The sequence below is a fragment of the Salvelinus fontinalis genome, chromosome 2, assembly GCF_029448725.1.
Source record: "Salvelinus fontinalis isolate EN_2023a chromosome 2, ASM2944872v1, whole genome shotgun sequence".
In the NCBI taxonomy this organism is placed as follows: Eukaryota; Metazoa; Chordata; class Actinopteri; order Salmoniformes; family Salmonidae; genus Salvelinus; species Salvelinus fontinalis.
In genome coordinates, this window is record NC_074666.1 from 57096049 (window position 1) to 57110155 (window position 14107).

The following is a 14107-nucleotide window of genomic DNA, read 5'->3' on the forward strand; positions in this document are numbered from 1 at the left end:
TCTAACAGTATGATGCCAATTGAGCATACTTTTTATTACAGTACTATCCTTTAGCTGCACCTGGGAAACCATTCCATGGAGTTTAATCCCACACAACTATAATGTGCCCCAAAATACACTGCTCAAAAAAATAAAGGGAACACTTAAACAACACAATGTCACTCCAATTCAAACACACTTCTGTGAAATCATACTGTCCACTTAGGAAGCAACACTGATTGACAATAAATTTCACATGCTGTTGTGCAAATGGAAAAGACAACAGGTGGAAATTATAGGCAATTAGCAAGACACCCCCGAAATAAAGGAGTGGTTCTGCAGGTAGTGACCACAGACCACTTCTCAGTTCCTATGCTTCCTGGCTGATGTTTTGGTCACTTTTGAATGCTGGCGGTGATTTCACTCTAGTGGTAGCATGAGACGGAGTCTACAACCCACACAAGTGGCTCAGGTAGTGCAGCTCATCCAGGATGGCACATCAATGCGAGCTGTGGCAAGAAGGTTTGCTGTGTCTGTCAGCGTAGTGTCCAGAGCATGGAGGCGCTACCAGGAGACAGGCCAGTACATCAGGAGACGTGGAGGAGGCCGTAGGAGGGCAACAACCCAGCAGCAGGACCACTACCTCTGCCTTTGTGCAAGGAGGAGCAGGAGGAGCACTGCCAGAGCCCTGCAAAATGACCTCAAGCAGGCCACAAATGTGCATGTGTCTGCTCAAACGGTCAGAAACAGACTCCATGAGGGTGGTATGAGGGCCCGACGTCCACAGGTGGGGGTTGTGCTTACAGCCCAACACCGTGCAGGACGTTTGGCATTTGCCAGAGAACACCAAGATTGGCAAATTCGCCACTGGCGCCCTGTGCTCTTCACAGATAAAAGCAGGTTCACACTGAGCACGTGACAGTCTGGAGACGCCGTGGAGAACGTTCTGCTGCCTGCAACATTCTCCAGCATGACCGGTTTGGCGGTGGTCAGTCATGGCGTGGCATTTCTTTGTGGGGTCGCACAGCTCTCCATGGGCTCGCCAGCGGTAGCCTGACTGCCATTAGGTACCGAGATGAGATCCTCAGACCCCTTGTGAGACCATATGCTGGTGCGGTTGGCCCTGGGTTCCTCCTAATGCAAGACCTCATGTGGCTGGAGTGTGTCAGCAGTTCCTGCAAGAAGAAGGCATTGATGCTATGGACTGGCCCGCCCATTCCCCAGACCTGAATCCAATTGAGCACATCTGGGACATCATGTCTCCCTCCATCCACCAACGCCACGTTGCACCACAACCTGTCCAGGAGTTGGCGGATGCTTTAGTCCAGGTCTGGGAGGAGATCCCTCAGGAGACCATCCGCCACCTCATCAAGAGCATGCCCAGGCGTTGTAGGGAGGCCATACAGACTACTGAGCCTCATTTTGACTTGTTTTAAGGACATTACATCAAAGTTGGATCAGCCTGTAGTGTGGTTTTCCACTTTAATTTTGAGTGTGACTCCAAATCCAGACCTCCATGGGTTGATAAATTTGATTTCCATTGATAATTTGTGTGATTTTGTTGTCAGCACATTCAAATATGTAAAGAAAATAGTATTTAATAAGAATATTTCATTCATTCAGATCTAGGATGTGTTATTTTAGTGTTCCCTTTATTTTTTGGAGCAGTGTATATTGCTTTATAAGGATGAGACAAAAAAAAATAAAATCAGTGAATAAATGTTTATTAATGATGCCCGTTAGCAGAATCAAAACAGTGAGCGGGGATGAGACATCTATTACAAGGTTTAAAACAGCAACCAAAAATAATATCCTGTTTATAAAAAGAAGCAAATTCAACATGCCCTTTCAACATTATAAAAATCCCTCTGGCTCTAACCAAGTTTATAGGAACCATGAAAAAGGAGCAGAACATTTTTGCAGACTCACGAGGAGTAATTACAAGCAGTCATGATTACCATATTTACAAAAGCACACGTGGCTTCACAAACAGCATCCAGTCATTCAGAGTTGAACTACAGGTATAACCAGGGTGGAACCAAATCCTTCACCCTGTGCTGTCTCATTCACAAAACCAAAAACATAACATACTGGCTCCAATGATAAGGTTAAGAAAGGCTGTGGTAAAAACGTCTTCCCCCCCAGCTTTCATACATTAGAGCTATACCACTCCAATCTGTACAAAATCTGTAACCACCTCGAAAAATAAAAATTTCGCCAACAGCGAAGAACCTCCTGGATCTCCTACATGCCCCATCCGGCTCCCATGCTCATGCTGCCATTCATGCCCACGGAGCCACGGCTGCTGCCATAGTAACTGCTGCTCATCCCGCTCTGATTACCTAACAGGAGAAAGAAATATCCACATTAGGACCGATGCAGGCTTACCTTCTCCAAAACAAACTATGCAACAAATACGCATGGATGCACATCACAATGGTAAAATGTAAACAAGATAGCAGACACGCCATTGAGACATGTTGACACAGCGGCACTACTGTAGATCGCAAAATAGTGTAGAAGACATTGGCTAACAAAATGTAAACCATTTTAGCTGGCTAGCTAATCTTCATTAAACATAGGGCGAAACAATTGTTATTTAACAGTATTTAGTCACTGCAAATCTCTTTGCCAGCAAACGTGACACCGTCTCAATAACAGGAAGGTGTCAATGTTTACATCGATGTTCTATGATGTCTCCACTTTCCTAGCGATATATTTTGGTAAGAGATGCAAATAGTGAACTGTGTAGGGCCAAGAGTTATTCTCATCTGATATGGAGTTTGAAAAATAAATAATAATAATAATAATAAGGCTTAATAATGTTAACTAGGGCTGTGGCGGTAATTACATTTTGTCAGCCAGAGACTGTCAAGCATTAATAGCTGGTCTCACAGTAATTGACCATTAATTAACAAAAACGTTTTGCATCTCCTGGCTTTCACGCATAGATCTGCGTCACTGGCATGTGGGCTAAGATTTTTGGTTTTGTTTCAAAGTCTAACAAATCCACTTAATACAGCCTACACCATTGCAAACACATTTTAGACAGGTCTAGTAGAACAGTAAAACACTCTTGAGTTGTCCTTATGCTAGGCCTGATATGGATGTGGGCTACACTAGCTAATTTAGCAGACAAGATTTGCTTAGAATTCAGTGGCATTATTTTATAGTATATAGAATACAATTGAACATCGCTGAATAAAATAGGATATTTTCTCCAGACGATTCCCAAGAAAGTGAGCACATGCGTCCATTTTGTGTTGCAGTTAACAGGTCTTCCTACAGTGCATTCGGAAAGTATTCAGACCTCAACTTTTTCCACATTGTTACATTACAGCCTTATTCTAAAATTGATTACATTGTATTCCCTCAAATCGACACACAATACCTCATAAATGACTAAGCAAAAACAGGTTTAGAACTGAGTAAATTTAAAAAATAAACTGATCACATTTACAAAAGTATTCAGACCCTTCACTCAGCACTTTGTTGAAGCACCTTCGGCAGAAATTACATCCTCAAGTCTTCTTGGGTGTGACACTACAAGCTTGGCACACCTGTATTTGGGGAGTTTCTCCCATTCTTCTCCGCAGATAATCAAGCTGTGTCAGGTTGGATGGGGAGCGTTGCTGCACAGCTATTTTCCAGTCTCTCCAGAGATGTTCGATCAGGTTCAAGTCCAGACTCTAGCTGGGCCACTCAAGGACATCAGGACTTGTCCCGAAGCCACTCCTGCATTGGCTGTGTGCTTTGGGTCATTGTCCTGAAACTTCACCCCAGTCTGAAGTCCTGAGTGCTCTGGAGGAGGTTTTCATCAAGGATCTCTGTACTTTGCACTGTTCATCTTTCCCTCGATCCTGACTAGTCTCCCAGTCCCCGCTGCTGAAGAACATCCCCACAGCATGATGCTGCCACTGCGCTTCACCGTAGGGATGGCACCAGGTTTCCTCCAAATGCGACGCTTGGCATCCAGGCCCAAGAGTTCAATCTTGGTTTCATCAGCCAGAGAATCTAATTTCTCATGGTCTGAGAGTCCTTTAGGTGCTTTTTGGCAAACTCCAATCAGGCTGTCATGTGCCTTTTACTGAAGAATGGCTTCTGTCTGGCCACTCCACCATAAAGGCCTGATAGGTGGAGTGCTGCAGAGATGGTTGTACTTGTGGAAGGTTCTCCCATCGCCACAAAGGAACTCTGGAGCCCTGTCAGGGACCATTGGGTTCTTTGTCACCTCTCTGACCAAAGCCCTTCTCCCTCGATTACTCAGTTTGGCCAGCTCTAAGAAGGGTTTCGGTGGTTCTTGGGGACCTTCAATGCAGCAGAAATTTGTTGACTTTCACCAAAATCTGGTCTCGGAGCTCTATGGACTATTCCTTCAACCTAATGGCTTGGTTTTTTCTCAGACATGCACCATCAACTATGGACCTTATATAGACAGGTGTGAGATTCAAAATCACATCCAATCAAATGAATTTACTACACATGGACTCCAAATAAGTTGAAGAAACATCAAGGACGATTAATGGAGTTCAATTTCGAGTCTCACAGCAAAAGGTCTTAATACTTACATAAAAAAGTTTAGAATACATTAGCAAAAATTCCTAAAAACCCGTTTTCGCCTTGTCATTGAGGAAAATATTTAATCAAATAGAGAATAAGGCTGTAACGTAACAAAATGTGGAAAGGGGTCTGAATACTTTCCAAATGCACTGTAGGTCAACTTTTGTACTATGGGGATTGTGTCGAGGAACAGATCTGTGGATGGGTACCAAAAAACCTGAAAATAGCTCTGCAGCAACGCTTTCCATCCAACCCGAGAGTTTGAGGATCTGCAGAGAAGAATAGGAGAAACTCCCCAAATACAGGTGTGCCAAGCTTGTGTGCCAAACCCAAGAAGACTCGAGGCTGTAATCATTGCCAAAGCTGATTCAACAAAGTACTGAGTAAAGTGTGAATACTTGTTTTTTTCTTTCATACATTTACAAATGTTAATGGTGTGTCATTATGGGGTATTGTGTGTAGACTGATGGGGAAAACACTTTAGAATAAAGCTGTAACGCAACAAAATGCGGAAAAAGTAAAGGGGTCTGAATGCACTGTATTCCACTGGTCAACTTATCCTTCTGTGCAAAAAATAAATATTGCAAACATGCTCTGGGACAGTTGTGGGACGCAATAGATCCCAAACGAATACAACCAAAACGATTAGGCTATTTCTTCATGTAAGCCAGCAATGCGCACACGGCAGTAAGCTGTAAGCACGAATGTTCCAAAAAACAATCAATTAGCTGGAAAACACTTCAAAGTGACCGCAGATGCAACTATGCATGTAATGCTTTATTATAAAAATTAAAGGTTTTTATGGTGAAAATGTTCTTCCCCAACTTTAACCTCACGTACTGCGTATGTATGCCAGTCGGGCTCTACGGATTAATGTGCTTAATTTAAGAAGTTATTTGGCCACTTTAGTTTTGAAACAAACCTTCTCCAAACATATAGGCCTATGGACTAGACTACATGATGCACGTGACTGATTCGAAAAAAGCACAAGGCATGAGCTGTTTGCCTTCGTACACACAGTGGGCATCATTTAAGTGACAATACATCATTCACAAGTGATAGTCTGATGGGTGACATAAGCCTATTCTTAATTTTGTGTTGTCTTTACATATGCTAAATAATATGTGTGAAATTAGTTTTGATTTAGAATGGATCATTATCATGCACCTGTCAGGAACAGGGGCATGGGAAAAATATATACATGTAATCTATGCACTTTAATAGCGAATGGAGGATGCTTTTCCCGTTGTTCATTTTCATACCAGACAGATAGACTATACTCCTGTCTTAAAGCAAAGCGCTTAATATTAGGAAAGTTGATAAATAGGCCTAGCACAGAGGCTATCAAAACTGTACTCACGCAATTGCATAGCCTATAGAAATGTTGCGCATGTTCTCGAAAACATTTGCATTGACGTCAGAGCGATTAGCAGGACAATAGAGTGCCGAGTACCAGGCAGTTAACCAGTTTGGTAGGCTACTAATGACCATCAGCAGCAGAGCTCGGAGAAGCCTAGTTACCGTGACTAAACAGTCACACGGAATTTGACTGCGGTCATGACTCGTGACCGCCGGTGTGGCAGTAATAAGGTCACCGTAACAGCCCTAGTAACAACCCTCCTGTGACAGGCAGCAGAGAGCTGACACTTACTGTAATCATTGTACCCCCCCATGCTGGACTGGCTGCTGTAACCACCCGTGTAACCAGCGCTCATCTGCTGGCTGCCTCCATAGGAAGATTGGTTGGCTGTGGAAAATAGAACTCTCAAATAAAATAACTTAACAATATGGTGTTCGTCCAATTAATGCCAAATTCTTCACAAATTACTCTATCCCCGTTGGCCCAGAATATCCACTTTTATACCTTAATCTATCCCCAGCTGAAAATACTCACCTACAGCGCTCATCTGGCCACCATAGCCTCCATTACTGCCCCCTGCTGTTGAGTTGAGGAACAACTCAACATAACGGTGCTCTGATAAGGAAGAGCGAGAGGGCAGAGTTACATCAAACTTCTTAATTGGATTAAGAAGCAATGCAACTATCCAGACAGGAAGGGTAAATAAAGTAAAATCACGTAAAGGGCGATGACACATAAAATTACTGCCGACTCACGCATGTTGGCTTTATCCTTTGACATAGCTGCCACAGCATCCTCATGTGTGGCAAACTCCACATCGGCCTCTCCAGTCATCCTTCCATCTGGACCAACCTCGATGTGCACACGCACTGGGTTCAATGGCGAGAAAAACTACATGGAAGGAAATTGATACAATTAGCATTCCCAGTCAGTAATTGTTCACCTTTCCATCAGTGACCGTCAACAAAAATATTATGTAACTAGTTCTGGTGCTCACACTGTAAACATCAGTCTCTGTTGCCCGGTAAGGAAGCCCCCTCATGTGCACACAGTGTCCAGTCGTACTCTGAAAACTTGAACCACCATCGCCATAACGATCTGAACCTATAGACATTAGGAAAGTCGACAGAGGTAGAAAGCTTACAAATTGTTTCACCCACGAAAACATTAGAAATACACAAACTCAAAATAACTCCAGTATGCTTTCTACCAGGGATTGGAACCAAAATTATTTTTCTAGCGTTTCATTCTGTACAGAACCACAATCCCCCCCCCCCCCCCCCCCCCACTGTTCCCAACAAGCAAAATAAAGTTTTGAATTGGTTGAGCTAGCTAGCAAGCTTGTGTGCAGACCGGTACCAGAAATAAAAACATTGTATCCTTAACTTGCATTGAAGTTCGTCCATTAATCTCAAACTAATTAAAAATCTCTCCCCATCTTCTGAATCAAGCTTGTACAGTAGCGTATGCTTCGGAGGGGCAGTTAGCCAGCACAGGCACAAGTTTGTGTGAGAGTGAGGGCTTTGCATAGGTACTGTGTTGCATTTTGTTGAGGGACTAGAAAAAGTGTCTAGAAAGTAACATTTAGTTTTTAACTGTTTCCTACGCTTCTTTAAATAATGGTTCTGTTTCAGAACAATATGGATCACTTCTGTTCCTGGGTACGTTTCTTCTCCTTTAAAAACATTCTGGTCTTGTTCCCTGAACAGGTTCAAACCTTTGCATTCTAATATCCAATGCGTTCCTCAAGAAACATTTTAAGTTTCCCCTTGCTACTACGTCCCATCACCACTCACCAGAGATTTCCAAAGAAGCAGGAACAGAAACCAGGAAAAAAGTGTAGGAGAAGGATGGAAAAAGTAAAAGTACTTTATTCTCACATAGCCTTTATTCTCACCAGTCTCACCTCCGCCGTAGCCCCCACGGCGCATCCTGTCAAAGGAGCCTCCGCGGCTCATGCCATTGTAGCCACGGCCGCCGCCACCACCACCACCACCAGGCCTGTCGTAGGGGCCTGGTCTCTGCATGCCACCCATCGTTTTGCGTGGGGGATCGTAATTTGTCCGCACCTCTGCATCGCTGCTCTTGAATATCTCAATATACCTACAGGCACACAGACAAGCATTAGGCCAGGGTCCTGGACCCAAAAGGTTTAACAGCTACTGAGGAGAATACTGTACATGGAGCAAAAAAAGTAACATCTGCCAGTACTAAGGACATAGGTCTGTAGCATGTTCGTCCTGTTGCTCACAGCCATGCATGTCAATCATAGTATCTATAAGATAATTGATGCCTCTGAAACTATGCATTTTTACTGACTGAACATCGATGTCTCTTAAATGTTAGGGTTAATGATAAACATAGCCCCTGGAACGATAAAGCTATTTTCCTGTTGATGCCTTAAATAAACTAGCACTGAGAGAAGTCAACAAAAAAAAGAGAGAATAAACCATAGAGAATTACACTTGTCAGTGTAGAAATGCCACCATTGACCCCAGACAACCAAAGCTTTCCTTGTGACTGCAGGATCCATGGTCCAAGGAAGACTGGGTCTCAGTTACACATTGTGTGACATGAGGGTCTGTGGATTAGTGCTGAGTGAAAAATGGTAACTTCTAGTGCACCATGATATCAAGGAGCATTTTTTAGAAGAGATGCCGCATTTAAATTACATCCAAAATTAGCATATTGGATTGGTGTGTAGATCAAAAGCATGTGTTTTTATCCGACCCAGTTTAGTGAAATATTGTGAATTCTCTATCTACCAAAAGTGTTTACTGACCACCTTGAGTGGAAGTCAATCGAAAAAAACAACAAAAAAACAAGTCCAGGACAATCACTCAGCACTAAAGTATTTTTTGGCAAAAAATAAGCGAATCTCTGAATTCGACGAGGCTATGGTTGATGATCTCAAATGGATACATGTATGAATGTCCTTGTTGAATGTGTAGGTTCTTGACATGTGTCATTACGACAGAAGACGATTGTGGCAACAGATGAATACCATAAGAAAAGCAGCTTAGCCAGCCAACCATCCATCCCCACCTGTGCCCTATTCTTTCCTTGTGTTTCTTTAGAGCCTTTTCAGCTATATCCTGTGAAGCAAACTGCACGAAGGCCTCCCCCGTACTCCTCCCCTGGAAGTCCACCGGCAATGTTATCCCATTTGGCACGATTTCCAACCCTTCAACCCAAGGACAGATAACCCCAGCGGGGGACATATTAAATGACATGCCCATTCAGTGTTGTTGCTCTTTTTCTGCTAAGACAAAATGAAAACACATCAGACACGAGAACCCTATAAAAAGAAAAGCCTTATGAACAGCGAACCAGATGGGTGTCACCTTTTTGATCATTAACTTACTTTTTTTGTACTTCATTCTGGGAACATAAATGAATTAAAGGGATCCATAGAATATTCGGGATATTAAGTTATTATACCAGCTACCGCTGAATGTACGAAAGTCTGATTTTAAAGTAACTGCCCAGTGTTTCCAGTTATATATAACTAATTACAATATGAGTGAAATAGTCTTCCTTTATGTAAAAATAAATACATTTTGTGTTGAATGGTGTGGGCATAACAACAGCAAAATCGTGTGGGTGTATACCGGCCAATAAAAATAAGTAAACAACTGATTGGCCAGCTCAGCCAGTGAGCCAATGTGACGTCTCGGCCAAAAAAATATGAGGAAATCTCAAGCATTTACAAAACGGTCTGTTTGATACACAAGTTTGAAGTGTTTTTTTTTGGAAGTGTTTTTTAACTCATGTATGCTTTGGCCACAAAAAAACGAACACAAGCTTTTAAAAGTGAGATTCTCACTGGACAGTTACTTTAAGATGAATCCAAAACAGAAGCATCCATCTTTAATCTAATCTGTCTCAGCTCTTTTTGACTATCATGGTGAAGTATGTTTCTATCAAAGAGTTCAGATGCCAATTCAATGTCAAGAGACCTTTGAGATTAGAATTTTCCCTCAGACAAATCTTGAACTACAGGCAGTGTATTTTCAAAGTCATGTTGATATCAACTAAGGGCGATTATCTTAAAGCATGTCACACGAAGCAATCGGATGCAATATATGTGGCGTGCAAAACAAGTTGCATCTGTGTTGCTCAGTGTCAGCCTGCAAAAATGGCCTGCAACTTGGTTGCATTGCATGAAATAAAAATCTATCCTATTGTACTTAATGTCCAATCAGTGAGCAGAAAAACGTTTACATGACTTGTCATATCGTTCCATTCGCAACGCCGACCCAGTTGTCATGTCAACAGCTGTCAGTGCTGCTACAATTAGCAAATGATTGGCAGTCAATAAAATGCAATTTTAATAGTGAATCCAAACTGTTTTGTCCAGTTTCAAATGTAATTGTCCAACATGAACTGCACTAGCTAGCTAATCTCGTTTCCAGCTTGGTTAGCTAGCTAGCATGGTAAAACATGGTTAGCAAATAGGCTACATTTTGGCTAGCTAGCTAAATTGAACAGCAAGCATTGTCTATTTCGTTAACGTTATAATTACCAACCAGTTGGATAAACATATCATTTATGAAACCATGATGTATGACAAGATTGGATGTTGCATGCAATTTCAATTGCGTTTGTTTTGCTTAAAGTGACACAGGCTTAAGAATTAATCAGAGTGGAGGGAAAAAGGGCACCAAACACACCTGAGAAGAACTGGACAATCTCCTCCTTGCTACAGCCGAAGGGAAGGCCACGCAGCCGCACAAGCCCATCCCCCTCAGTCTCTGGGCAGTTTGGACCGGTGTGCTTCATGACCCAGTCCATCTCCACATTGTTCGATTTGAATACTGAAGGGGAAAAAATGAATGTGAGGATTCTTTGGCATCTAATCCTTTCCCAGAACATGATGTTGGCACAATCTCCTTAACGCTAGGAGGCAGAATTTTTATGTTTGGAAAAATAACGTTCCCAATGTAAACAGCCTATTTCTCAGGCCCAGATGCTAGAATATGCATATAATTGACAGATTAGGATAGAAAACACTCTAAAGTTCCCAAAACTGTCAAAATATTGTCTGTGAGTATAACAGAACTGATTTTGCAGGCGGAAACCTGAGGAAATCCAACCCGGAAGTGCCTCTTATTTTGAAAAATCCCTGTTCCATTGCATGCCTATCCTCCATTTAAAGGGATATCAAACAGATTCCCTTTCCAATGGCTTCCCCATGTTGTGAAAAGGCTTTAGACATAGTTTCAAGCTTTTATTCTGAAAAATGAGCGAGATCACGTCAGTGGATAGCCAGGTGTCCTTTGATTAGTTCTTGTGCGTGAAAGTGGTTGCTCAACATTTTCTTTCTCTATTGTATTTAATAGTTTACCGTCCGGTTGAAATATTATTGATTATTTATGTTAAAAACAACCTGAGGATTGATTATAAAACTTTTGACATGTTTATACGAACTCTACGGATACAATCATGACCTGCCCGAGCTTGTGGATTTCTGAACATAACGCGCCAAACAAATAGAGGTTTTTGGATATAAAAATTATCTTTATCGACCAAAAGGAACATTTATTGTGTAACTGGGAGTCTCGTGAGTGCCAACATCCTAAGATCAACGGTAAGCGAATAACTTTATTGCTTCTCTTTCCTTTTTTCTTATTCTTTTTTATCCCCCTTCCTCCCCAAATTTTGTGGTATTCAATCGCTAGTAATTACTATCTTGTCTCATTCCTACAACTCCCGTACGGGCTCAGGAGAGACGAAGGTCGAAAGCCACGCGTCCTCCGAAGCACAACCCAAACAAGCCGCACTGCTTCTTAACACAGCGCGCCTCCAACCCGGAAGCCAGCCGCAACAATGTGTCGGAGGTAACACCGTGCACCTGGCCCCCTTGGTTAGCGCGCACTGCGCCCGGCCCACCAAAGGAGTCGCTGGAGCGCGATGAGACAAGGATGTCCCTACCGGCCAAACCCTCCCTAACCCGGACGTCGCAAGGCCAATTGTGCGTCGCCCCACGGACCTCCCGGTCGGCTGCGACAGAGCCTGGGCGCGAACCCAGAGACTCTGGTGGCGCAGCCTAGACCACTGCGCCACCCGGGAGGCCCATTTTATTGCTTTTCTGACTTTCGTGACCAATCTACATTGCTGCTAGGTGTTTGTAATGTTTTGTCTAGTGATCGATAAACTCACACAAACGCTTGGATTGCTTTCGCTGTAAAGCATATTTTCAAAATCTGACACGACAGGTGGATTGACAACAAGCTAAGCTGTGGTTTGCTATATTGCACTTGTGATTTCACGGAAGTAAATATTTTTAGTTGGCGCTCTGCAATTCAGCGGTTGTTGATGAAAATGATCTCGCTAAAGGGATCCGTGCGCCAAGAGGTTAAAAAGACAAGTCACTATTGGAACAGGGAGACAAAACCTTATTAATACCTTCCACATATCTGTGACCCAGGGTCTCTCGGTCTTTCTTGACTGCAATCTTCAGGTCGTCCTCCGACTCCAGCTCTACGAAGGCCTCTCCACTTGGCCTGCCCTCACGAGTGTAGGTGAAATGGATGCTTGTGCCGTTGTTTGCAACTTTACAATCTGGAATATTTTATACCAATTTAGTCACCTGTAAATAGGTCAGACTTCCTTACAGGCTCATTTTCATTTAACATTATAAGTAGCCAGGTTCTTACCAGAGAAAAATCTTGACACTTCATCCACAGCGCAAGACCAGGGAAGGCCACGAATACGCACCACAAATCCCTCTCCATCTGCCATGGTTGGTTGATGGTCGGTCAGCCCTTTAAGACAGAATCAACAAGTTACTATACAGTCATCTAGATGGGCCAATATTTAATGAAAATTACCATATTCCAGATGCCCATGTAGTTAAAGGTTGTAGCTAAATATAAACTGGCCAGCTGGCAAGAGTGCCAGACTTTGTTCTCCTTAGTAGTCTGTGGTTCAGCAAACGGGTCAGGACTGCACCATCTGGGTAGCCAAAAGGCCGGCAGATGGTGATACACAACATCCCGAACTAGCATTAGACACTGTAGCCTGGTGGTGGAAAGAAAGTATGCATTGTCTCCCCTATGTTTTCCCGCCTTCTCACCATTATATCGAGTTAATGAGGAAATCGACGGATTTCAAATGACATTTTATTTGTCACATACACGTTTAGCATATGTTATCACGGGTGCTGAGAAATGCTTGTATTTGCAGCCTGAATGGAGAATGTTTTATGTACGAACCGGTCCACTGGGTATAATAGCCGGTTGTATAGATTACCTTTGGATGATAAGATAAAACGACTCAATATCGCCACCTGCCGGGATTTGGCTTTTAGAAGGAAAGCCAGCGCGCATCACTCAATATCTTCAAAGCAGAACTCGAGAAACGCAGAATCTGAATCAATTTAATTTGGGAAAGACTAGGTAATACGTTAAGAAAATGTAACAATTTATTCAACACTTTCATCAATGGCATAGCCATTTGAGTTGCTAACTAAACAGTAACATTTCATTATTTTAATGGGCTGGCCTAAAAAAAAACAGCAACTAGGCGGCTCGCGAACATTTTAATGAATGAGTATAGTTAGGGAGTTAAATATTACCAGTTGTTAGGCTCTGATATTATTCTCTTGGACGCATGTTATCTAAACTATAAAGTATGTAAGTGCCTGAATCATAATTTACGAAACCAGCAACAATAGTTTGCAATCATTCTTAACTAGTCTTAAACACGTTACTGGCTAGTTAGACAAAGCATGCTATCGGCACGCAGACAAACACGTCGCAGGCCTCAAGGCTTATCCAGTAATCGACGTCAGTCTACAATTAGAAAACTCAAGTATAAATACTTGAATCATGAATAATTACAAATGCATTAACTTAGCCAACCTTTCATCTTTAATATAATGCAACCAAAATGAAAATACCTTGATTTCTCTTTTCTGATTAAGTGGGTGTTCGGCGATAGCTGCTGTCTTGACTTGCGTTCCACTTCTGCACCAGAGCGCATGCGACGTCCACCACCGGAAACGCAAAGCCTTCTTCTTTTTTGGGGTTGGCATCCAATATTTTTCTTTACCGCCCCCAGCTGGACTATAATATAAAACCATCATACATTGTGATTCAAAAGGGGAAAAGGAGAAAAAAATAACAATTACACAAAAATACACCCTTCCAACTAACCCTACACTCATTCCACTACCTTGACCTTATCTGCTCCTGCGCCATGCTA

The 14107-nt window shown here is 42.6% G+C and overlaps 1 protein-coding gene across 5 annotated transcripts; it reads right to left on the reverse strand.

Moving 5' to 3' along the window:
• Nucleotides 1-1687: 1687 nt before the first annotated feature.
• LOC129821903 (heterogeneous nuclear ribonucleoprotein H-like) lies at nt 1688-13901 on the reverse strand. Of its 5 annotated transcripts, none has more exons than XM_055879671.1 (11): nt 13809-13901; nt 12559-12671; nt 12308-12463; nt 10573-10716; nt 8945-9083; nt 7797-8002; nt 6897-7003; nt 6655-6790; nt 6434-6514; nt 6191-6286; nt 1688-2321 (listed from the first exon to the last, which is right to left on the reverse strand). In XM_055879671.1, the coding sequence occupies exons 1-11, from the start codon at nt 13883-13885 to the stop codon at nt 2224-2226; spliced, it is 1353 nt and encodes a 450-aa protein (XP_055735646.1). In that variant the 5' UTR covers nt 13886-13901; the 3' UTR covers nt 1688-2223. The 5 variants fall into 5 exon arrangements, with proteins under 5 accessions (XP_055735646.1, XP_055735621.1, XP_055735613.1 ...); XM_055879646.1 differs by having other exon boundaries at nt 7806-8002; nt 12559-12666; nt 13803-13901; XM_055879638.1 differs by having other exon boundaries at nt 12559-12666; nt 13803-13901.
• Nucleotides 13902-14107: the final 206 nt, after the last annotated feature.